The sequence below is a fragment of the Halichoerus grypus genome, chromosome 6, assembly GCF_964656455.1.
Source record: "Halichoerus grypus chromosome 6, mHalGry1.hap1.1, whole genome shotgun sequence".
NCBI classification, from domain to species: domain Eukaryota; kingdom Metazoa; phylum Chordata; class Mammalia; order Carnivora; family Phocidae; genus Halichoerus; species Halichoerus grypus.
This window is the reverse complement of record NC_135717.1, coordinates 77,197,936-77,222,970: the sequence shown is the minus strand read 5'-3', so window position 1 is coordinate 77,222,970 and position 25,035 is coordinate 77,197,936. Positions and strand designations below refer to the sequence as shown.

Here is a 25,035-nt window from a genome sequence, read left to right as displayed (position 1 = left end):
TTCATGAACAATGAGGTATGTAACCTCAAGTAGCACAATGCCTGGCATGGAGTAAGTGCTCAGAAGTATGTACTGAATAAATAAACAGTAATGATTTTAAAATAATAAGAAGAGGTCAGATGTCTGGTATCTCAAATGATTTCAACGCGGACAGGAAGTGTTCTCAGTCAAAGATTCGGGGGTTTTCCTCATGTCTCTGTTGTTTCCCGTGTCCATGTGCTTGTCTCAGACCTTATAACACCATGCCGATTTAACTCGACAAATAAAGTACCTCTAAAAGGAGGGAAGCCCCCAGATGGCTAAGCAAAGAAAGGCTTGTCTCTCCAGGCGTAAAGTTATGGGGATAATCCGATGCGCAGATGTGGCTTGTGGCGCCCCGTTCTGCACAGAAGGGTCCCCAGAGCACCGAAGCTGATTCTAGGTCTCACCGAGTATTCACGAAGTACTAGAGCAGTACGACTCCCCCACCCCCCCACCCCCGAAGATATCTACCTGAAAAAGAGGAGTCTGCTTTTCTGCGCCGGCTGTGCTGTGCATCCAGGGCTCCAGCACCTTCCCCGTCCCGGAGCCCTGGGTTACCGCGGGGAACTTGGCTGCCAGGGCCGGTCGGTTAGAGGCATGCAGCTGCTGTTCCTGCTGTACCATCTGAAGCTCCCTCAGTAACTCCTGAGGGGAGATCACTCCGGAACTGCTAGTCTGACTGCCAGAGACAGGGAGCGGGGGTCTCGGGTGTGTGGACTGCTCTTTGCCGCGAGCCTCATGTCCTAGTGGCTGAGCTGGAAGGGAGCCATTGAAATACCCCGCTTGTGCCTGAGCCAGCCCCTTTACTGGGGCGCCAGGGGTGGCCGCGGGGGGAGCGGAGCTGAGGTTTGGGGCCGCTGAGCTGGCAGGTGCTGGTGTGCTAGGGTCATACTTATTTGCTGGCCTCGGGGCACTCTGAAGCTTCTCCAGCAGGCTCTGAGTTCTGGAAGCACTCTGTACACGCTGAGAAGTCCCAAAGCTATGGGGAGACCCTGGCTGCACAGGTCCCAGGAAAACTTCCCCAGCAGAATGGGTACTGCCGTTTCTGCAGGGCCGGTTTTCGGGCAGCTCTGACAAGGGGTGGAGGTCTGCGCTCCGGACCATGAGTTTCTGAATGGCTGGACAGAGCTGCTTCTCGATGGGGGGCGAGTGTCTTCTGGGTTCCTCATAGGAGAGGGAGCGTACGACCCCCTGCCTTATTGGAAGTGGCTCCTGGTGCTGTTGCTGGTGGATGGTCTGTGGGGACCCCACAGTTTCCTGACATGTAGATTTGTCCTGCTTCCCAAAGAGAGCTGTCAAGGACAAGTGTTGAGGTTCAGGGTCTAAGGTCTGGAAAAAATAAAAATGTCTGAAAATGCGTCTACATACAATTTGGTTATATGGCAGGCTATGAAACATTACTAACCTAACTGATGATTTCTTTATTTACATAGGATCAATTATAGAGGATGAAAAACCTATAATTCTAATCAATTTTACAAATTTAAGATCTCCTTTCCAGGTAAAAAATTTTCACAGCATTCTTCACTCCCACCCCCAAGACAGCAGTTATATTTTAGCATCTGCTGATTGATGAAATAGCCCTTGATGGGCCTGGGGTTCACAGACTGGGGACCACTGTGGCGTAAAGTTCTAGATACTGAAAGGGAAATGATCTCTTCAACAGGAAGTCCGCCTACCCCTGCAGAGTGTAAGAAGATGCTGAGAACACACAGGAATATGAGGATGTCAGTAGCTTTTCGTAGAATTAGAGAAATTTAGGATAAGTCATTTAAACTAACTTGATCCTTTCAACTATATACCAGTAGCTTTAAAAAAAAAATCATCATATGCAATCTGCCCTGGCCTAGTCAGTCACAAAGCTACCTCCTTCCTGCCCTATAGCCCCTCCTGCTCCTTCTGGGGCTTTCCGTGTTGTTGGGCTAAGAAAACATGAGCTTCCTTCTAACATCAACATATTCCAGTTTCTTTATTAAAATAAAAAATTTCCATGGAAGGCAAAGAATAAAAGCAAGCTAAAAGATAATTAGAAAAGACTTATTTTTTCAAAAATTCAATACAAGACTTTCATTAGGCAGTCTTTTATGTCTTTTGGTTCTATGTTTATTTCCAAAATTGATTTAAATGAATTCCTTTAAAAAAACCCAAACCCTTAATGAGGAATAACCATAGGAAGTGGAAATAGCTATACTACATTGACAGTCAATAATGGGCCTTGCAGATGAACAATTTTGTTAATGCTGCACTATTTTGGAAAATACATATACTCATACCAAAAAATGCTATCATTTTCATATATTTAGATGCAAATACAATGATAACCCAGCAGGTCTACAGGGGAATTTTATATCACTCCTTAGAACAGGAATCCCATTCTATACACACCATGCCTAGCACTGTACCTGGGACGGAGGAAGTGCTCAGAAATGTTTAACTGAGTGTTGCCTTGGCTGTCCTTCTCCCAGGCCTTGGGAAACCAGCCACCTACCACAGAAGAATGCAGGCCTGGCAGGTAATATTCCTGTCAGCTCTGACAATGTTATGAGTTTGCTGTTTTTAAAAAATACATTATCCTCTAAGAAGTTCAAGTCCACAAGAGATGAACACAGAATACGGTAAATGCCAAAATTAAAAATTTCAACCCCCTTCTAGGAAGAATACATTATTAAAATGAAAACAATCTTGAAGTTGAAATCTCTCTTTCTTGGATTTACCCTGAAGCATCCTTGAACAGCACCAGGCTCTCCCTTGACTATACTCTGGGTAAGACTTCTTTAACAATCCTTTAGAGACATTGCAAATGGAAAGCAGAGGACTTCATACCTGGCTGGGCCGAGGTATGCGCTGTTGCTGGTTTTCACTGGGCTTCACTGGAATTGGTTTGATGAGATTGGGGTTGTCATAGATGGCAGATGAACTCGTTATCTGTTTTGGCTCAGAACAGGTTTTACACTGAAATGGAAAAAAGAACCTAATTTTTAGTGTAAAAGAAGCTTTAATCTTTTTAAAAGAATGTAACTTCTCGCTCTTTATTTTATCTAATTGGTAGCTATTTTTTGATAGACTTTCATGCAAAAAGGAAAATTACTTACTCTCCTCTGATATGAGCTATATTTGAGTATAAATCAAATTCCAATTTAATTTTTCTTAGTTGCACAATTTTGGTGCCCTAAAATATTACCAACAGCATCAGCCTGTAAGACCCAGAGGCTCTGAGATACTTGGATATTTGAAAGGCTATAGATAGGCTTAAGAAGCAATTGTTTTAAAAATATGGAGTCTAATGCTTTTCAGTGATAAACAGTGATAGAAACAATTCTTTAAATGCCATGTCTGGATTACAGTATGGTTTTATTCACCCATTAGCAGTTGACTTAAAATTGGAGAGTTGCATCACCAAAGCAACTGACCCTTTTCGGTCTACAAACCAAAAAGTAAAGCTGACTCAAACCATTGACTTAAAAGTTACGAACATCATCTTTATTTAATAAATGACTTTTAACATAAACAGGATAATTCAAATCTGAGTGTTCTGAGCCACTCACTACAAATTAGAACCTCACAGAGAAAGAGATGAGAGACAAGACTCATCATTTCAAATACTGAATCATTATCATACATTAATCTAACCAACCATACGATTGCTAACACAGTAGGATTCATAACACAAAGAACACAGCGATGATGGCAGTATCTATCTTGTTAAAACACCAAATAAAACTGAATATAAAACCACTGCTTCTATTCTATACTCTCTATAGCATTGCTAGTTTCAACTGTCAAGGCCTCAGGTAGGAAAATATTTCACACTGTCCCTGACATGGAATGAGCTATAAACACAATCTCGTCCCCCAGGAACGCAAGGCTTCCAATGTATTTTACAGTTATCGGGTTGTATTTTCTAATTCGAGGATGTAGGAGTATGGGGTCAATCACCACCATGTTCACTTGGGTTTGTAAAGTTAATTGTACAAAAGACTAATCATTTTCGACCGAGAATTCTATCAGTAATTTGGATATCTGGCACTAGATTAAGTGGGATGTGAAATCCCTTTATGAGTCATAAAATGCTACTTCTAATTCTTAGGTGAATGCTGGTGGTTAATGGTATGGATGCATGCACCAACTGGCCTGGCTTTCCATGGCCATAACCAACACAAGACGAGAAGACAGCCTAAGATAGAGTCACTTACAAAATTTTAGCATGAATTTCTGCTTGCTATGTAAAAGAAAGTGGATGCTCAGATTACATTCGCTGAATGACACTCTCTGTACTTTTTCTTTTTCTTTTTAAAGATTTTATTTATTCATTTATGAGAGAGAGAGAGAGAGTGCAAGTGCGGGGGTGGGGGCGGAGAAGCAAAGGGAGAGGGACAAGTGGGGAGAGGAGCAGAGGAAGAGGGACAAGCAGACTCTGTGCTGAGCGCGGAGCCTGATGCGGGGCTGTATCTCACGACCCTGAGATCCCAACCCTGAGATCACGACCTGAGCGGAAATCAGAAGTTGGATGCCCAACCGACTGAGCCACCCAGGCACACCCCTACTTTTTCACTCTCTATGTTCAGAGACCTTGAATTTCAAACAAAGAAAAACAGATTTCCCCCCACCTTCGCTATACACATATCTACCTGGCCTGAGAGGCTGCTCTGTCTCTTGCTATGTATAAGCCCTAGATAGCCTTTCTAAGTAAAATTGCTAGAAGCTGTTTTCTGTGTCACTATCTATCACTGAAACCTTGCTTTCATGTAAAAATTGCTCTCTATCAAATTGCTCAGAATTAAATATCATCTACCTCAATAGTTTGTAGCTCATTTTCCAGCTGTTTAATTTTCTTTAAAAAAAAATTTTTTTTTAAAGATTTTATTTATTTTTTGACTGAGAAAGAGAGAGCGAGAGAGGGAACACAAGCAGGGGGTGGGAACACAAGCAGGCTTCCTGCAGAGCAGGGAGCCCGACGCGGGGCTCGATCCCAGGACCCTGGGATCATGACCTGAGCCAAAGGCAGACACGTAACGACTGAGCCACCCAGGTGCCCGCAGTTGTTTAATTTTCTATGCTTCTCCTGACCCAAGTAACTTTAAGATACTTGGAAAAAAACACAGAGTTGGAAAAAGTGTATAATGGGTTCTCCATAGAGATCCCGAAGCACTTCTTTAAAGCCTTAAAAATTATGTCACATGATCTCATTTTCTCACACAAAACACAAAAACATATGTACTCATGCCAAGAGAAAAGTCTGGAAGAAAATACACTGAAAGTATTAAAAGTAGACATCTACTTTTTTGAATTTTCTCACTAAGCATCAAAAGACATTTAGTAATTTCTTTAATTTTATAAATAAATCACAGTATATTAAAAGAGAACTATTAATTCTTGCCTTAAGCCACAAAACACAAAATAATCCACTTCTGCACACTCAGAACTCAACTATGCAGCCAAAGACCCTTTCTGGCCCTGGTTCTTTCTCTTACTGAGAGTTGGTGGTCTTATTGTTCATTTGCATCTCAACCATGAGTCTAATAGGGAGGAGGTAAAAGGACGTGAAGTTCAAATTAACATCATGCTACTTTATAGCAGATTCACAGAAAGTTGTTTCTTAGGGGAAAAAACATAAAATATTGGCCAAAATAAGGTTTTCAGATTATTTTATTAACTTCATGTAAACAGTTGCATCTGATGTCACTAGGCTTCACTTTACCAACATCATATGTCACCATATGTCACTTCTAGCTGAAAAGTTTTCCTCCTCTTACTTTTTGGGATTTTCATAAACTGAAGCATTTTAAAGTTGGAAAAATCTCAGAAGTCACTGAGTTTAGTCCCTACCCAGAGAAGTGAGATTTTTTTCCTAATACCCCAGTATGTCCTCATGCAGTTTCTTCCTGAATACTCCTGGTGATGGGACAGCCACTTCCTCTCAAGAATTCCCAGGGAAATCTTGTCTTCTTCTCTTTTGCTTCTGTCTGTGTTCCCCCTTTCCCGTACCTCAGAGCCATTTTACTCAGATCTCCACATCTTCTGAAATGTCTGTGTGTGGGAGAAGAGGTAACACAAACACAGGCAAATATAAAGCAGGTTTGCACAATGCAGTGGAAGTTCACGGGGAAGCATATACATCTGGTTGTGTAGATCAGAAATTACAGGATGGACAAAGAACATTTGAAATGGGCCCTGAATGACTGATCATACGTTGACAGGTAAAGAAGGAGAGGGGACAGCAAGGGAAGAAGTCCATGAAGGCCCTTTGAGGAAGCAACACTGTTACTCAGTTTGGCAGGAGTTTCAAGTATTTGTAGAGGGAAGTGTGGGGAGAAGGTAGAGACGTTAAGAGAATAAACTGGGGCTATGTTATATAATCCTTGAAGAGTCCGAAGTTCATATGCTAGACAATGAGAAACCAAGAAGAATTTAGACCAGAGAAGTAACAGGATCACACAGGTGCTCCTAGAAGGTTACATCCTCTGGTTGTTAATGGCAGAAGGGATAATTTCTTCTGTTGTTTATCACACAGTTGGAGCAATTAACATTATGTATATAACATGTATTTGATTATATAGAAAAGCAAGTCTATATACCAATGAAACATCTGTACTTCATGTCAACATTGTAACAACCAATCTGGGGGGGGGGGTGTAATGATGAACAGAACACTGTTTTGACCTCAACAAGTTTATAGTGGGAGAAGTTGACCTAACTGTAATAAATGAGGAAGAGCAAAATAAATTCCAAATAGTAACAGACTGGTGAGTTCAGTGGGAAGAATAATTAATCTGAATGAAGAGATCTGGGAAAACTCCATGTAAAAAGTGGAATTTTAACTGGGCTTGAAGAATATGTAGATTCTGAAGGGCAAATAAAGTGAGGGGGAAACACTGCAAGTTGTAGGTACAGTATAAAGTGATGGCTTAATTAAGTCTCCGAAACCACATATGAGTGTTTCTGTGTGTGCGTGTGTGTATTCTGTGTTCCTTTATTAGACAGTCAGGTGCAGCTAGAGGGGAGACACTGGAGGGGCTCAGGAAACAAATATACTCATAGGTCCTATAGTAACAGGAGGCCAGATGGGGAAGCCTCAGGATGGGCAGGAGACAGAAAGCAGGAGCTAGGGGAAAGTCAAGGCTAGAACCTCTATTGGGGTTTATGCACTTTAGGATTGGCTAGTTTGGATAATTTTCAGTAGGCTTTAAACTACAGGGTGGTCCCTAGTCCCCGACCTGAGATGATTAAGGCAGAGGAGTATTGCCTCCTGGGGTGCCGGGGGCCAGATGGAGAAGGGATGGCTCTGGATGGCTAGTTTGCATGGCAAGGGCAGCCTCTGGCTAGGACCTTGGCTAGCTCTAAGAATTAACTAGCCCAGGGGAACCTGGATGACTCCGTTGGTTAAGCACTCAGCTCTTGATCTCAGCTTGGGTCTTGATCTCAGGGTCATGAGTTCAGGCCCTGTGTTGGGCTCCATGCTGGGCGGAGCCTATTTATTAAAAAAAAAAAATTGGCTAGCCCAGGGAGGAGGATTCTGACCCCAACCAGAAGACTTTTAAGACGTCAAAACATCATAAAATAAAAATAATACAATATGTGTGTGCGCTGAGAGGAAGGAGGGAGAAGAAAGAAAATAATTTTTGTTCAGTATTTGCATTTATTATTTATTGGCCATTGTTATGCTGTCCTCACAGAACCTAAGTTCCTGGAGAGCAAAAATATCACCATTTAAGATTGATCTTTAGGGCGCCTAACATAGTACAGTTAGGTAAAGTATAATTAATTGATAGTTGCCAAGTCATTAGGATGTCTCTTAACAGCTGCTGAAGAATTAAGCAAAATGGAAAACTAATACAGAAATCGTTGTTACTGACCGCATCTGGGATTAAAGTGTCTCTGTCCAGGCCCTCTGGTTGAAGGACAATGAAACTGTGATTAATTCATATTCATATGCATTCAGTCAATCAACAACCATTTATTTAGCACACATATGCCAGGAACATTGGAGACTAGGCTTATGAAGATGAATACAGGGTGTTCTCTGTGCTCAAGGAGCTCACAGTCTACCAATCAAGGGTAAGCCAACCATCAGGTCAAAGGCATGTTGGAGAAACTTGGCCAGTTGTCCTTTAGCATGTCCCACTTCATTCAGGACTTTTCTGATTGCTTCCTTGTGGTGCCATTTAATTTGTTTTCTGCCTGCCCTTCTCCCCTCTTCTCTTTCATTTTCTGTAAACTATTAAGTTTAAGAAAGCTCACAATGGGGATGGAACTAGAGGGTATTATGCTAAGCGAAATAAGTCAGTTAGAGAAAGACAAATACCATATGATCTCACACATAGGTGGAATTTAAGAAACAAAACAGATGAATATAGGGGAAGGGAAGGAAAAATAAAATAAGATGAAAACAGGGAGGCAAACCATAAGACTCTTAACTCTAGGAAACAAACTGAGAGTTGCTGGAAGGGAGGTGGGTGGGGGGATGGGGTAATTGGGTGATGGGTATTAAGGAGGGCACTTGATGTAATGAGCACTTAACTAAACTGAATTTAGATAAAAAAATTTAAAAAAGATTCAGGATCAACAATATAGATTTCAAGGTGGAACTACATAGTTCACATTATATCACATTAGGAGACACATGATGTGTGATTATCCAACTTTTAATGGTGCTGGTCAGTGGGCTCATGTGGTGGTAGACTGACTTCCATGGTCAAGTTTCCATCATCCTTTCTCATAACATTTACATTACTAATGATCAATGCTTGAATCACTTATTTGACTAGTGTGGCTTTAAGTTCTACCATTTCATCTATATTTAATAGCTGGAATTCTTCGGTAGAGAAGAACTTTCCCTCATCAACCAGGATTATATGGTTATTCTGAAAAATTGTCTCTACTGGTCAGGCAGGATAAATGCTTAATTCCTTCCCATTAACTACTAATTTACAGAGGAAGGAGTTGGTGTCTTAGTACCTCTAAGCATAGCCAATAATTACTTTTTTGTTCTGTTTTATATTTTTGGTCTGCTTGCTCACTCATCACCATGAATTCACATATTATATATGCTTAGTGTGTTTCAATCCACTGTAGTCTTTCTTGTTGATGTCAGAATTTGATGTTTTAGTCAGTGGTCCCTTAAAGTTGACTACTGTGCCCCATTCACATGACCCTGTTTGTTTGATTTTCCTATCCCAGACATGGAATTGGGAACTTCTTTAAACAGCCCTGATACCCGGCAAAGAAGAAGTCAAACTCTCACTCTTTGCAGAGGATATGATACTTTATGTGGAAAACCCAAAAGACTCTACCGCAAAACTGCTGGAACTCATACAGGAATTCAGGAAAGTGGCAGGATATAAAGTCAATGCACAGAAATCAGTGGCATTCCTATACACCAAAAACAAGACAGAAGAAAGAGAAATTAAGGAGTTGATCCCATTTACAATTGCACCCAAAACCATAAGATACCTAGGAATAAATCTAACCAAAGAGGCAAAGAATCTGTACTCAGAAAACTAGAAAGTACTCATGAAAGAAATTGAGGAAGACACAAAGAAATGGAAAAACGTTCCATGCTCATGGATTGGAAGAACAAATATTGTGAAGACGTCAATGCTACCTAGAGCAATCTACACATTCAATGCAATCCCTATCAAAATACCATCCACTTTTTTCAAAGAAATGGAACAAATAATCCTAAAATTTGTATGGAACCAGAAAAGACCCCGAATAGCCAGAGGAATGTTGAAAAAGAAAACCAAAGCTAGCGGCATCACAATTCCGGACTTCCAGCTCTATTACAAAGCTGTCAGCATCAAGACAGTATGGTACTGGCACAAAAACAGACACAGAGATCAATGGAACAGAATAGAGAGCCCAGAAATGGACCCTCAACTCTATGGTCAACTCGTCTTCGACAAAGCAGGAAAGAATGTCCAGTGGAAAAAAGACAGTCTCTTCAACAAGTTGTGTTGGGAAAACTGGACAGCCACATGTAGAGAATGAAACTAGACCATTTCCTTGCACCACACACAAAAATAGACTCAAAATGCTTGAAAGACCTAAATGTGAGACAGGAGTCCATCAAAATCCTAGCGGAGAACACAGGCAGCAACCTCTTTGACCTCAGCTGCAGCAACTTCTTCCTAGAAACATCACCAAAGGCAAGGGAAGCAAGGGCAAAAATGAACTATTGGGACTTCATCAAGATAAAAAGCTTTTGCACAGCAAAAGAAACAGTCAACAAAACCAAAAGACAACCGACAGAATGGGAGAAGACATTTGCAAATGACATATCAGATAAAGGGCTAGTATCCAAAATCTATAAAGAACTTATCAAACTCAACACCCAAAGAACAAAGAATCCAATCAAGAAATGGGCAGAAGACATGAGCAGATATTTTTCCAAAGAAGACATCCAAATGGCCAACAGACACACAAAAAAGTGCTCAACATCGCTCGGCATCAGGGAAATCCAAATCAAAACCTCAATGAGATACCACCTCACACCAGTCAGAATGGCTAAAATTAACAAGTCAGGAAACGACAGATGTTGGCGGGGATGCGGAGAAAGGGGAACCCTCCTCCACTGTTGGTGGGAATGCAAGCTGGTGCAGCCACTCTGGAAAACAGTATGGAGGTTCCTCAAAAAGTTGAAAATAGAGCTACCCTATGACCCAGCAATTGCACTACTGGGTATTTACCCCAAAGATACAAATGTAGGGATCCAAAGGGGTACGTGCACCCTGATGTTTATAGCAGCAATGTCCACAATAGCCAAACTATGGAAAGAACCAAGATGTCCATCGACAGATGAATGGATAAAGAAGATGTGGTATATATATACAATGGAATATTATGCAGCCATCAAAAGGAATGAAATCTTGCCATTTGCAACGATGTGGATGGAACTGGAAGGTATTATGCTGAGCGAAATATGTCAATCAGAGAAAGACATGTATCAGATGATCTCACTGATATGAGGAATTCTTAATCTTAGGGAAAAAACTGAGGGTTGCTGGAGTGGGGGTGGTGGGAGGGATGGGGTGGCTGGGTGACAGACATTGGGGAGGGTATGTGCTATGGTGAGTGCTGTGAATTGTGTAAGACTGTTGAATCACAGACCTGTACCTCCGAAACAAATAATACATTATATGTTAAAAAAAAAAAAAAAGAAGATAGCAGGAAGGGAAAAGTGAAGGGGGGGAATCAGAGGGGGAGACGAACCATGAGAGACTATGGACTCTGAGAAACAAACTGAGGGTTCTAGAGGGGAGGGGGTGGGGGGATGGGTTAGCCTGGTGATGGGTATTAAAGAGGGCATACTGAATGGAGCACTGGGTGTTATACGCGAACAATGAGTTATGGAACACTACATCAAAAACTAATGGTGTAACGTATGGCGATTAACATAACATAAAAAAAAAAAAAAAGAGCCCTGATACCTTTTGCGGGGCGGATAATAATAATCTGGGAGCCAGAAGTGCTTGTTGCTGCTGCATTGTCACTTATTTCTAGGTCTCTTCAGGGAAAAAGTCAGTAACTACGTATTTAAGAAACATTTCCACTTAAAATTTAACATTAAATGGCTTTAACTTAGTATTTTTCTCTTACATTGAAGGTTTTGTTCTGACCACATAAACATACTCATTTATTATATCCACAACAGCTGAAAACTTACAATGCCAATATTACCATTAACAATGAAACCACAGAATGACGTTTATAATTTCTTTGCAGTTCTTTTTTTCTAAGGGTGCTCAGTCCAAATATGGGGTTCTGAAGTCACTCCCCAATTTCTTTTCTAAGTAATTATGTCATAATATGATATTCAGTTATGTACACTTATTTCAGCTAGTTTACAAATTCTAGGTTTTAACTGTCTTTTTTTCCTTAATTTTCTTTTTTCCCATATTTCTAGAGAGTGTTAATCTTTTACTTCTCAATTCTTACAATAGCAGTTTATAAAATTGGGAAATTCACCCTCCTCCTATTACTTAGGTACAAATATTTCTCAGTTTTATATATCTTTTCACTTTGCTTGTGTTTTTTTGAACCAGGCAAAACATTTAGTTTTTGATTATTATGTAGTTGAATTAATTGCTTTTGGGTTTTAAGGCAGAGTTTAGAAGATTTCCCCTTTCCAGATTACAAAGAAATCCATATATATTTTCTTCTGGTATTTGGTTTTATTTTTAATATTTAAATTTCTAATACATTTGGAATTTATCCTGGTATAAGGTGCAAGTCCAATTTTCTATTTTTCCAAATGGCTATCACTTGTCCCAATATCATTTATTTAAAGATCCACTCAAACAGCTGATTTGAGACTTTCATCTTTATCACATCCTAAATTTCATATACACTGGGGTGTCATTTGGACCTTCCCACCTGTCCTATTGGTCTGTCTGGCTGCTTATGCACTGATACCATCAAAGCCATACTGTTCTAAGTGCTTAGGCTTTAATGCCTTAATATCAGATATGTAGAGCTTGCTCCCCCTTCTCTCCCTTCCAATATTGCTCTTGTTCGTCAAGGTTTTCCCGCTATTCTTTCTTGTATATTTCTCCATATGAACCTTATATTCAACTTGTGTGGCTCCAGGAAAGAAGAAACCAGTCTGTATTTGTTTAGGAATCATCTTAAATTTGCAGATTAAACAGAAGTGAGAGTTTTAAGTTTTATCTTCTTATCTAAGATCAGGACATTTGTTCAAATCTATTTTTATGCCTGTCAGGAGTGTTTAAAAGTTTTCTTCATACAGGCTTTGCTCATTTCTTGCTAATTTTATTCCAAAGAATGTTATATTAATAGTTGCTACTGTAAATGGGGTCTTCTACTTAACCTTCTGATTGGATACTCTTTGTATATAGGAAGGCTGCTGATTTCTTAGGCTATGTTTTAATCCACTTAAAACAAATGGTCTTCATTAGCTTGCTAAAAGCAAATAGAGATTTAATTTTTCATTCGATTTTGTTTGGTGGAAGGAATAGCACTCACCCTTTTTCCACAAGCATATTACCACTGTAGGATTTAAGTATGTTTCACAAAGGAAGACAAAAACTCACCTTGGTGTATTCATCTTTGGCCTTGGTGAGCATTCGTAAGATATCTACTTCCTTGCCCTCTCCTGAATTGAGGATCATTGGGGAGTTTCCTGCTCCACCTCCCTGATGGGCTTTCAACTGTTCATATTGAGTTAGGCTAGAAAAATAGAGGGGAAAATCCACACAAGAAAAACAAACTCAATACAAATGGCTTTTAAAACCATCTAATTCCCACCCACTTGATTTTATCTTTTTTTTTTTAAGATTTTATTTATTTGTCAGAGAAACAGAGAGAAGGAGAGAGAGAGAGTGGCAGGCAGAGGGAGAGGGAGAAGCAGTCTCCCCGCTGAGCAAGGAGCCCAATGATGTGGGGCTCGATCCCAGAACCCTGGGATCATGACCTGAGCTGAAGGCAGACGCTTAACTGACTGAGCCTCCAGGCATCCCCACTTGTTTTTATCTTGTTATAGTCATGGTAGAAGTAAGACTGCTTAGGAAGTGAAAGAAGAAAAACAAGAGTTGAAGTCCTGAGTATAGTGAGTACATGTACGAACCCAGAGGAGGGGTGGCCAAACTATGTTCTGCAGGCCAAATCCGGCACACCATGTGTTTTTGTAAAGAAAGTTACAAACAGCCACACTCACTGGTTTTTGTATCATTTACATTTAAGGCCGGCTTTCACACCATGACTGCAGAGCTGAGTAGTTGTGACACAGACCTATGGCCTCGCAAGGCCTGAAATACTGTTTTTTGGGTTTTTTTTCAGAAAAAGTTTGCCAACTCCTCATTTAGAGCATTTGAAAGGACTCATTAATTGCTAAGGAAACCCAATTTAGAGTTCTCAAACATTGAGCAAACCTCATGGCAAATCGAGATTCCCCCCTTCCTTGTTTCAACGTGCCTTGTAGTCAAAGCAAAATTGATCTCAGCAACTCAAATCCTATAGTCCTCTGGCAATTTATAAACAACAAAGATTCCATTCCAGAAGAGGGGGCATTAAAACAAACAAACAAACAAAAAAACCCAAAAACGGAGCAATGAAGAGTGTCTTCTGTTTTCCTGAAAAAAATACAGGAGGGAGACCAGATGGCTCCTATATGGTGCCAGGGGACATTAAGAAAAATACTTTTTCCTTTTGTGTGCTTTGACTTTCAGCTCAAATTTTTATAACGGCCATGCCATTTATGGTAAAAGACATCTGAGAACTTACTGGGAGATTTAATTCTAACTGAGGAAGGGCTCAGAATCCACACATATCAGCTGCTTATTGCTAGTCAACAATCAATTTCCTGCCCCAGCTGTTAAGTAATTACTGCAGAATGCTAACAATTTGAGCACGGTCTCTTGGCTGAGCCACAGGGTATTTTTTCATCTATATGAAATCCTGCTATTATTATCCGTTGTACAGTTTACAATAACATGAATGTGTTAGGAACTAGTTGTTATGGGGGTAAATACCAGTTTGAACACACTTAATCACCATCTGCAACGTGAGCTGGTTACCTACAATTAGCTATCGCAAGCTAGATTTTCAGAAATCTATTTATAAAAAAGTGTCCCACACATTTCATTTTTGGGGGTCACTTTTTAGTCATTTCATTGCCCCAGGATTTAAAATTGGAAACCAGTCCTTTCACAGATGGAGACGTGTTGTCAGATTTGCGTGGGCAGAAGCCATACTGTGTGTCTGGCGGAGCCCAGTCACCGGCCGGGACACGGCATGTGTAGGAAACGTATTTCATTCTGAGGCTCTAAACCGTCCCCATAAAGCAGGGAAATACTGCGTCACAGGGAGCAGCCTCGGGGCTCAAGAACTGATCAGGGATTTGACCGGTCACAGAGGAAACAGCACGCTTACCTGGGCCTCCCTTTCAATGCAGTCAGGGGGCCAAGAGTAGGACAGTCAGACCCTGATTTAAGTTTCCCAAAACGCAGGTGAGACAAACCACAAGGTATCAAGAGATTAAAAGAAAAAGAGAATAGCAGCAAAAAAAAAAAAAAAAAAAAGGGACTGCCTACCAATCACTAAACTAATATTAACTCCAAAATTTCCAGTAAGATTGAAAATAAAGTCTATCCTAAGTACTCACAGCATTTGAGATGTGAGGAAACTCTGAGCTTCCACAACCATGGAAATGCAGTTAAAGGAAAGCGTTTAGGGTGGGAAGGAAATGAAAGATTTTAGAGAATGTGTAGCAGCCTTTAAAATGTTCCGAATGTTCTTTTTACTGAAAGCTATACTGATGACTTTTCAGAGAAAAAAAGCCCCGCTAATTTACAAATGAGGAAAATATTGAAGAAAACTGCCATCTGGAACAATTCATATTATAGATATTTCACCCATGCAGAACAAAAATGAGGTGAACTATTCTACATGATAAACCTTACCTAGTGAAAACGTAAAAAGTTGTGACTATGTTTATTTTTCATTTAAGTAATAGTAAATGTTTTCCTAGCCATGGAGGAAAGGGCTGCTGTAAGAGATACAGTCTGCTAAAAATATAGTGGAGTTACTCTTGAGAAACACAAACAAATGCATCACGTCCAGAAAAATACTTAGCCTTTCAGCACCTACTTTTTCATAAGCTCTGCAATTCTTTGGCATTCTTCCTTATCGTAAAACCAAATCCCATAAATGGACACTGCAAAAAACACATCAAACAAATTATGAGCACCTTTGAAACTACAAAATGGAAAGAAATTCCCTTTCCAACTTGAAGAAAATACATACTTATGGATAAACAAATCCAATCACTGGAGTTTAAGCTTGAAAACCTAGTGTTGGAATTGTCTAAGCCCACAGAGAACTCTGGAGTGGTCTTATGCATATGTGGGGACACATATGCCCCCCAATAATCTGTGCTATCCTTAACAATATAGCACCTGAACGTAACAGGCACTTGGCAAATGCTTCTTAAATGAATGAATACAGATTGACGTGAAATCAGAATTTCTAAACTCCTGGTTTTGAAACGTCACTGTGTCCAGGGAGTCTGGGTGGCTCAGTCGTTAAGCTTCTACCTTTGGCTCAGGTCATGATCCCAGGGTCCTGGGATTGAGCCCTGCATCGGGCTCCCTGCTCCGTGGGAAGCCTGCTTCTCCCTCTCCCACTCCCCCTGCTTGTGTTCCCTCTCTCTCTGTGTCTCTCTCTGTCAAATAAATAAATAAAATCTTAAGAAAAAAGAAAAGTCACTGTGTCCAGACTCCAGTTGCACATTTATACACATATTTCATCTTTATTGTGAAGTATCCAGAAACCTGATGCATGAAATTAGGCCTAGAAACCTCTCTCCCCCCTCCCCTTCCTCCCAGGAATATGTTCACCGAAAAACTGGCTTTGTAAGCTGTAAGTTAGGACACAGTGCAGGAAAAAATAAAATTCAGTAACAAATCTCTGACTTCAAAATGCCTGTATGGAAAATTTATAACTGTTGAAAGATGAGATGTGACCATGACTTAATCATTTAGTAATGAAAGAAAAATGTGGTATAATGGAGCTATGGATTCATTTAACAAGTTTCAAAATAAATTGTATACTTTAGTATGTGCCTATCTACATCATTTTTATAGCAAAGGCTAGACAGTTCCAAAATACATTTATAATGATCGAGTTGAGGATCTGGTGGTAGTAATCATATAAATAATGCACTAGCTACAGATACATTTTCAAACGCTTCATTGAAACCAGCAGCAATGTTACGATAGGGCAATGAAAAGCAACAAAATATATTTTTTAAAGGAAAAACTTTTTAAAATTTGAACATTCAAAATATTTAATTATCTGAATATTATTTGGTCATTAAAACAGCTATGATGCTTTGACAACTTCTTTCCCCACCCACCTGACCAATGCCTCAGTGTGAGATTTCTGCTTCTTGTCAGTAGTGATTCAGATAACAAAAGCTTCAGGAAATGTCTTCTCAGTGCTATTTTAGGCAGATATTTTTAAAAGGAACCCCATAAATCTGAATTACTGACTTGCCAAAAGGTGGCAACGGGGTTTTAAACTTTTTGTATGATTAGTGTGCCAGGATATTTTACCAACCTACATGTGAAGAGGGGAAAAGAAATGGAAAGAACCCTCCAGCATTTTCTTGAATAGGACCATCTTATCCTCTTAAAAATACATACACATATTTCTCTTTACTACACTGATAATCTTTTGAAAAAAGAATATCTTAGTTCTGAAGCCTATGTGCTGAGAGAGCCTTACTATCATAAAGAAATTATTTCGTCTCAAGGTCATTAAATGTGTATCTTAAAACTTTTCATTCAAGATTGTTAGCAGCCCGTCCACACTAACGTCCTACTCTGCCTGCCTACACACACTGTGACACACTAACCCATCTCGGCTCGTGTCCTTGGAAGCACAAGTACATTCAAAGACAATAAATCTGAATACGGTTGTGTCTTACGGTGGTTTTAATCTTAGTTATAAAACTAACAGCTCAGTCTGCTTTTTTGGTTACAGTGATAACTTCCTTTCCTGGGAGACTGGGTTTTCCAAAACTATCAGAAAAGAAAGGTGGTAGGTAGCAGGGGGAAAAAACACAGCATGACTAGGAACTTGCAGGCCCAGTCGCAGCGGGGAACCAGCCATTTGTACCTCATCTGTAGGATATATTAGTAGAAATGCTCTGAGTGTCATTTTGTTTGTTTGTTTGATGTTACACATTTGTGGCATTTGACATAAGGAATTCGGTTTTCGGAAGAGCGGGATGCCAAGGAAACTGTTGATACAAACAGAAAAGCAGTTTGACAATGTCATTACCATGAGATAAATGAAATGTAGATTTAGGGAGGAAAAATGCTATGAAAACATCTTTCAGATGTCAGCGCAGAATGAAGGGAAGACCAGGTTTGTCATGACTATTTGAGACATTGTGGAGATTTCTTTAGGACCTGACCATTTATCATTAAAACAACATGACTTCAAGCATAAAATGGGCTCATTTTGAAATAGCATTTTCATCCCAGTTAATATTTGGTTTGAATGTAAAACGTAACTCGTCAGGGGAGAAAAAAACAGATTTACCAACAGTCCTGGCTACTGAAGAGTAGCACCAAGATAAAATGTTGAACTGGGCCTAAGTTTTTTCTCCTTAAAATAGTTTTGCGGCTTGCGTTACATTCCAGTGGGAGAGGGGCCGCGGTTCCATGAACGTGCACATTCCAACCGAAGTTTTCTGCCTCTTAGGCCCAAGGTCTCCCAACCCCTGGACAAACCTATCACTTCCCGCACAAGAGGGTATATCAGAGCAGCTCGTGGTGATATATAAAAACCAGAGATCATCATGCCTCAGGGAGGTGATGAGCTGACAGGCTGACAGAAACAATTAACTTCACATTTCAATCCCAGTTTTCCTGTAAAAGCCACTGGGTGAGGGAGGCAGTGAGTGCGGCAGGCAAGGAAGAAAAAACTCGGTTGAGAAGAACCCAAAAAGAAGGTGTGGTTTTTCGAATTCTAAGCCTGAAAAAGTAATCACTGTGACCTGAATTTGCAGCGATGGTGACGTGCCGTGTGGGCCTGCAGAACGCTGAAACGTTATTGTGGGAATGACCTCTGGGCTTTAAGAAATTACAAGGAGGGAAGCTCGCGAGGAGGCTATTTATTTACTTGAAGACAGTGACCTCATAGTACACATCTGGAGGTTCCCCATGCTTCGAGCCTTCGGCCAGCCCTCCGCGCCTGCATACCAGCCACTTCCCCGTCACCCCGCCCCCGAAGCAGAGGTGAAGTTTAAGGGCACTTTGGTGCATGAAGCTCAACTCAACTGGTTCTACATCCCTCCTGGAGGTAAGAAACCCCAAAATGAATAGGAAGAACAGGTTGAAATGTACTCCAAAATATTCTAATGACGTCTAGAATGTGTGACATAAGGACTCATCTTTTTGGCAATCCTCTTCGTATTTAATACAGGACTTTTCAGCAGCACAGTTGGGAAATTCTGCCTAAAATTGCACTGTCGTGGTCTATCTCATGCTTTGGAAATTCTCAATCAGAAACAAAACCAATGTTTGGGGCAACAGGCAAGGTAATATTGCCTTTACATAGCTATTGAAGCATCAGTCTTCCCTTTTCCTTTTAAGTCTGCATGGATGATTAAGGAAAGCAAAATCTCCCTATTAGATTTCATGTCTGAATGTCATAGGTACACACAGATGACAGACAGAGCAAGCTGATTGTATCTGATAATGGTATTTTCTTCTTTTTTAATTTCTTCAGCAGAAAAATCTAAAGCTGGTAAAATGTTAAGAGGCTAGTTAAAAGGTCATCAGAGGCAATATCAAAATGTCCTTAAATCACATTCATTTAGAACTCTTGGATTCTTTTTAGCATGGAGCATTCTGGATGTTCTTTGGGGATTTACCTCATCTAGTTTATGCTCCTAACAAATATTTCTATACAATCTGTTCTTTTAAGATATTTATCATTTGTTCCATATTTTACCCAAAATATCTTTCAACTCCAAATCATGAATGGTAGCTTGCAATCTTTTAACAAGGACTCATGCTAATATTGTGCAACTTTAAAATATAAGGCATATTTCCATGCAGTTAGGAAGTAGATAATACATAATTACATAGGTAAAGTTTAAATAGGCATGAGAAGGATATCTGATTTGGCAATGCTCTCCTTTCTCTCTCTCTTTAATAGTAATTTCACTCGAAAGCATAGGGATATATATTTCTTAGTCAGAATGCAGCAAAGAAGGCATTTAAATTCTCTTTTTTTTCACCAGGAAAACTATGGAAATGTGGCAGTGTAAATTACACAAATCTCTTCTGCGCACTTAAGGATAAACCAAAATTTTAAAATTTCTTCAAACCCCATTCGTCTCATCAAGTCTTTCCCAAATGAGTGGAATAATAATCCCAATGTAAGAACCAAGAACATCTAAACATACATTTGATGTAAACACTTGTTTTTGAGATTCGCTCAAATATCATATGTCTTGATTTATGGTACCATTTATCTATTTCAAGTTTCTGTAAGATTGACCACACTGAGGATGACTGGTTACTGGTATTTGGTAGTAAGCATGCACACACAGCTACTACCCCCTGAAAGATCACAAGGTAGCTAAGAAATTAGAAACTTAGAACCGTGAAGTTTTAGAGCTGGAAGGCAGCTGAGATGTGGGTAGTTCAACAGCCTATTTCACTAGGAATGTGTGGTCTCACAAGGTGAAATGACTTAGCCAATGACATCTTGACTGGTTCCATCTGTTTGCTCTGAAATATGCTCCTCCCCCAGCCTTACAAATGAAGTAAGACGGAAACAAGTTTTACATTTGACTGAGTTGTAGGCTTGGTTATAAGAGACGGAAATGAGCCTTTTCTAAAGTCAAGCTTCATATGGAATCTCAAGAGGAAAAAAGGCGAGAGGGAAGGGAGGGAGGAGATGAGTGTGGACGGAAAGGAGAGGGAGGAAAGAGAGAGGAATCTGAGATTTCTAGTATTGGCCCTACTTTGATGGCAGTGAGTGCTAGGACAGCAATCACTCTGCCCTTGTCCTGGCAGCCATAGATGGGAAACACAAGCTATGTTTGGCGGCTCCATGTTGACTCTGTACTTCTACCCCATTTGGAATGCTTTGCACTAAAAATGTTTTTCTTCCTCATGTTCTTTAATGCCTTTAAAGTAATGTTCTTTCATTCACCTACTGCCTTAGCTCTACTGACCAAACACGGACACGATCTTGTAAAACAAAATCTTCACTGGCCACAGAGAGCATCTACATAGCACTGTTATCTTTGGCCCCTGGTCTGGTTCTTTTCATATGACATAGTTTTACTGCACCTCACAAATCAGTGATCCCATGATCTCAAAATATTGGAAAGTTCACAGTAGATGAGAAGCAGTTTCTATTTTATGGGTGACTAATCCTCATGAAACATTTTGGGAGAAACAGTAGAAAACCTAAATAAATACTGTGAAGTATAACAACCTTTTTTCTAAATAAGTTAACTTCATTAGAAAGTTAATGCCATAAACAGCAACGACAAAAACAATCTCTCAACTAAAGCATTAAACTAATTTGGGTTAAATTAATATGTATCTCCAACTATAAACTAGCATTTATTATTTTGAAAGAAAAGGATGGATTTATCTTTTAAGAAGTTTTTATTTATAACAAATGCATGTTATGTCATTAGGCCTTCCTAATCTCCACAGAGGTCATTATCCTCCCAAAATGAGACCCCAGAGGTCTGCGGCTGGCCTCAAGTTCATGAAAGGCCAGGTGGAATCTTTTTCATGATACACTAACTTCCTAATTTTATTTATTTCAGGGTAAAGTTCCTTTAATCTAAGAGATTTAACAGAGTAAATAACCATTTTAAAAAACATTAGGAAGAGAAAAAGTCTTCAGTAACAATAAATATAAATAGGAACAACTTATTCTGTTTTGTTGGTCATTTAAATTTATATTTTCTTTTTGTTCATAACCCTGCTGATAAATTTCAAAATCTCCTAGACCACAAATAACAAACATGGGTTCCCCAAAGTGTCTTTCCCCCTCTCTGAGCTAACAGTCCTCCTGAAGACTCAGGTTTTCCCATTCCTGTAGGGATAAATAGCCTCAACTTTTCTGTTGTTCCCATAGTTTTTTTGTATATCCTTGCGCCAAAAAAAAGAAAAGAAAAAAAATTGAGCACACATTATAATTAAGTATTTACACAACTGTTTCCTCCACTAGACTATGAGCTCCAGCATAATGACAAGCACGTGGTTGATATTCAACAAATATTTGCTGAGTTGAACTGAAATCAGACTTTAAGATCTTATAGTATCAGTACGCCTTGTAATGCTAATATTAATAGTTACCACTATTCTTGGCTAATTACACATCACAGACTAGATGTCCTAGATCCTCTGTATTCAATGATCACAACCTCTACCAGGGATTACAGCATGGGGATTCTCCTTACAGTGCTCCTTTATTTCTCCTTCTAACTGGAGTTTATTTAGCTTTAAACATTTGGTAACCTTAGGCATCAGTAATGTTGATGGGATCTTGTCACTAAGGGACAAGCTCCTTAGGATTGTATATTTCTATTGATCCAGCACTATGCAAGCATTAATATATTCATTTTATGTGTATTTATTATTACAACAATTCGACCATATACCAGCCTTCCTGATTGAATACCTGTCAGGCCCTGGCAACTAAGAGCTCAAAGAATGCAATTAATCTGCAAAATCACATGCATTTATCTTCAGAGTATAACTAATAGTACTTCGATCTAGCAGAAAAAAAGAATTCAAATTCCAGTCATGTCTGATAATAGTAATCTGAAGCTTACATATACAAGTACCTAAATTATCTTAAAAACATAAGATTTATATGCAATGTCAATTATTCCAGCAACACACTGAAAACATACTATTTGAAGTGAATCTCAATGTAGTAAAATAAGTCTTATCTCACAGAATTGTAGTTTGCAAAAAATACATGTTTAACCTAAACATAAAAGAGTATTTCTACAAGTCAGAACTTGTTCCAATGAAAAGCAGACTTCTTCATATTTGAATCAGATTATTTAACCAACTGTTTAATAATTATAGTAATAGCTTTACTGAAAATACCCTACCTATAAAGTATATGATCAATGAAAAATTTCTAAGATTTTATATAGCCGTGGCCTACCAAGAGGAGCTGAATACTACTTCTTGATTGAAGGAAAGTGAGCCAGAGTTTCTGTACTTTTTCCAATTTGACCTTAATCTATAATTACAGATATAGGAGATACTACTTTTCCCAAAGCCCTTTATGTTATACACAGTTGAATCATGTTTTGGTCCCACTTAAATTAAATTAGAGCTCTAAGGCTGTATATAGGATAATTCTAATATAAATTCTTGGCTAAAATTGTTTTCTTTTTCCAAAACCCATAAGAACATGAAGATTTGCAATTTTTCCTTCTGTGGGTTAAAAAGAAAATTAATCCAACAGTTTCAAATTGGTTATTTGAAACTATTTTCTAAATGATTTTTGGACAAAAATCAGTAATATAAAAGATAGACTCTAAAAGAACAGATATGAACACTCAGTGTAGCCATAATGAGCACTTACTATATGCAAAGCACTGTGTTAGCGTAGGAAAACTGAAAGATGCTTCACACATTAAGCATTTCAGAAAGTGTTTTGGAATCCAGTTTTTGCTCTGCCAAGATTTAGACTCCTATCATGCCAAACTGGGCTCTCAGAAACAAAATATAAAATACAGTCTATCTCCAAGCCACAAATGTAGTGTATGAATCCAAATAGCATCACTATGCAGATGTTTCTTTGGTAGAAGTTGAGAATCTCAAAAGTTCTTAAAAATCTTATGGTTCATGGGGCACCTGGGTGGCTCAGTCGTTAAGCGTCTGCCTTTGGCTCAGGTCATGATCCCAGGGTCCTGGGATCGAGCCCCGCATCGGGCTCCCTGCTCTGCGGGAAGCCTGCTTCTCCCTCCCCCACTCCCCCTGCTTGTGTTCCCTCTCTCACTGTGTCTCTCTGTCAAATAAATAAATAAAAATCTTAAAAAAAAAAAGTGTTTATGGTTCAGGATAAAATAAAAGTGACTTCACTTCAATTTCATTCTCACATAGTATCTGTGTATCACCTTTGCCGCATGGGTTCTTCATCTAAGCACACCAGATTGCTAAGTCAATTAAGTTTAGATATGCTTATACAGTTTCCCATTAAATTCATGTGACGGTCCTATATCCAGTGAGTCCCCTAATAATATATGATGAAAGTCTGGAGGCTGTGTAAATTGGGTGGTTAGGTGAAGAGAAGTATTGTTTATCTAGCTCGTGTGTGTGTTTCAAGGAGCTACCAGGTATCACAACACAACACAGTAAAAAAACAAAAACATGAAACCCAGATGTACCATGTGGCTCACGAGTGAAATTTTGCTTTACGTGAGGCTTTTCAGAGCCTTCTTTAATTGATAGGATGCCAGTTATTTAGATTAATAGTCTCCTTTAGAGTTTAGATCTTTTCCTTTCAGCATGAACTGAGCATTGACAGAACAAAAGAGTGATTCTGGGTTAAGGTCAGAGTGACAAGTTTCATCACTCAAGTCACAGTAGATGTATAACCCTTAATCATATATTAAAACACATTAGCTTTCTGAGCAATGATGCATAATAAATAGATCAATTTTTCAGTTAGAATGGCAAAGGAGACTTATACAGACACAGAGTAAGATTCAGTGACCACATTATAATTTTTAAATTTTGGTGGTCTTTCTTTCTCACTAAGAATCTTCCAGCTGGTAGAAAGAATCCTTGGTTCTCTAGTGCAACCAACGGTGCTCTCATGTACAGTAGAGGACAAGACTGTATAGGTTACCTATTCTAATTGCATATGAAATGTCAAATTCCTTGTCTCCCATCCCATATTGCACATGATTTGAATGAATTTACTTTAAGGATCTTATATCACTGGACAGATTCTTAATAGAACATTCTCTTCTTATTCCTGTGAATACTAAGATTCTGCCTAGCAAGAATGTCAAGTATTTTTGGCCATATAATTACTTTAAAGATGTTTCTTGACTCTAGAGGGCTTCAGGAGTTCAGTAAAATCCCTAAAGTTGTATGCATGCAAAATGATGTGTAAATATGCAAATAGACATGTTTGGAGGTAGGGAAGTACAAAGCATAGACCCCCCAGAACAATGCCTGGCACATAACAGGCAATTAAAAAATATTGCAGGGGCAGGCAGGAAGGAAATTCCTCAGATTCTCAAAGGGATTTGTGACCCAAAGAAGGTTAAGAACTACTATTTGAGGATCAATACACCACTAAATACCTTAGAATGGAAAAATAAACTCTCAATTATCTGTGGAGAGATAATGTGACTTTCATTTTCTTAGTAATAAATTTACACAGAGTTCACTTTTAACCTTTCAAATTGCTTTTGTAGTAATTGCCTGAACTGATTCCAAGGTTAAGAAAATAGATGATAAAGTCTTGAGGTCTTAGAAT

The 25,035-nt window shown here is 39.2% G+C and overlaps 1 protein-coding gene across 2 annotated transcripts in view; it reads right to left on the bottom strand.

Annotated features, from left to right (window-relative positions):
- Window positions 1-25,035, bottom strand: part of DCP1B (decapping mRNA 1B) — a 56,381-nt gene that overhangs the window by 5,524 nt on the left and 25,822 nt on the right. For both annotated transcript variants that reach the window (XM_036103046.2, XM_036103045.2), the window contains exons 4-7: window positions 15,625-15,691; window positions 13,071-13,206; window positions 2,845-2,973; window positions 493-1,350 (exon numbers count right to left, since the gene is read on the bottom strand). In XM_036103046.2, coding sequence (XP_035958939.1) covers window positions 493-1,350; window positions 2,845-2,973; window positions 13,071-13,206; window positions 15,625-15,691 — 1,190 coding nt within the window. The remainder of the gene's footprint in view (window positions 1-492; window positions 1,351-2,844; window positions 2,974-13,070; window positions 13,207-15,624; window positions 15,692-25,035) is intronic.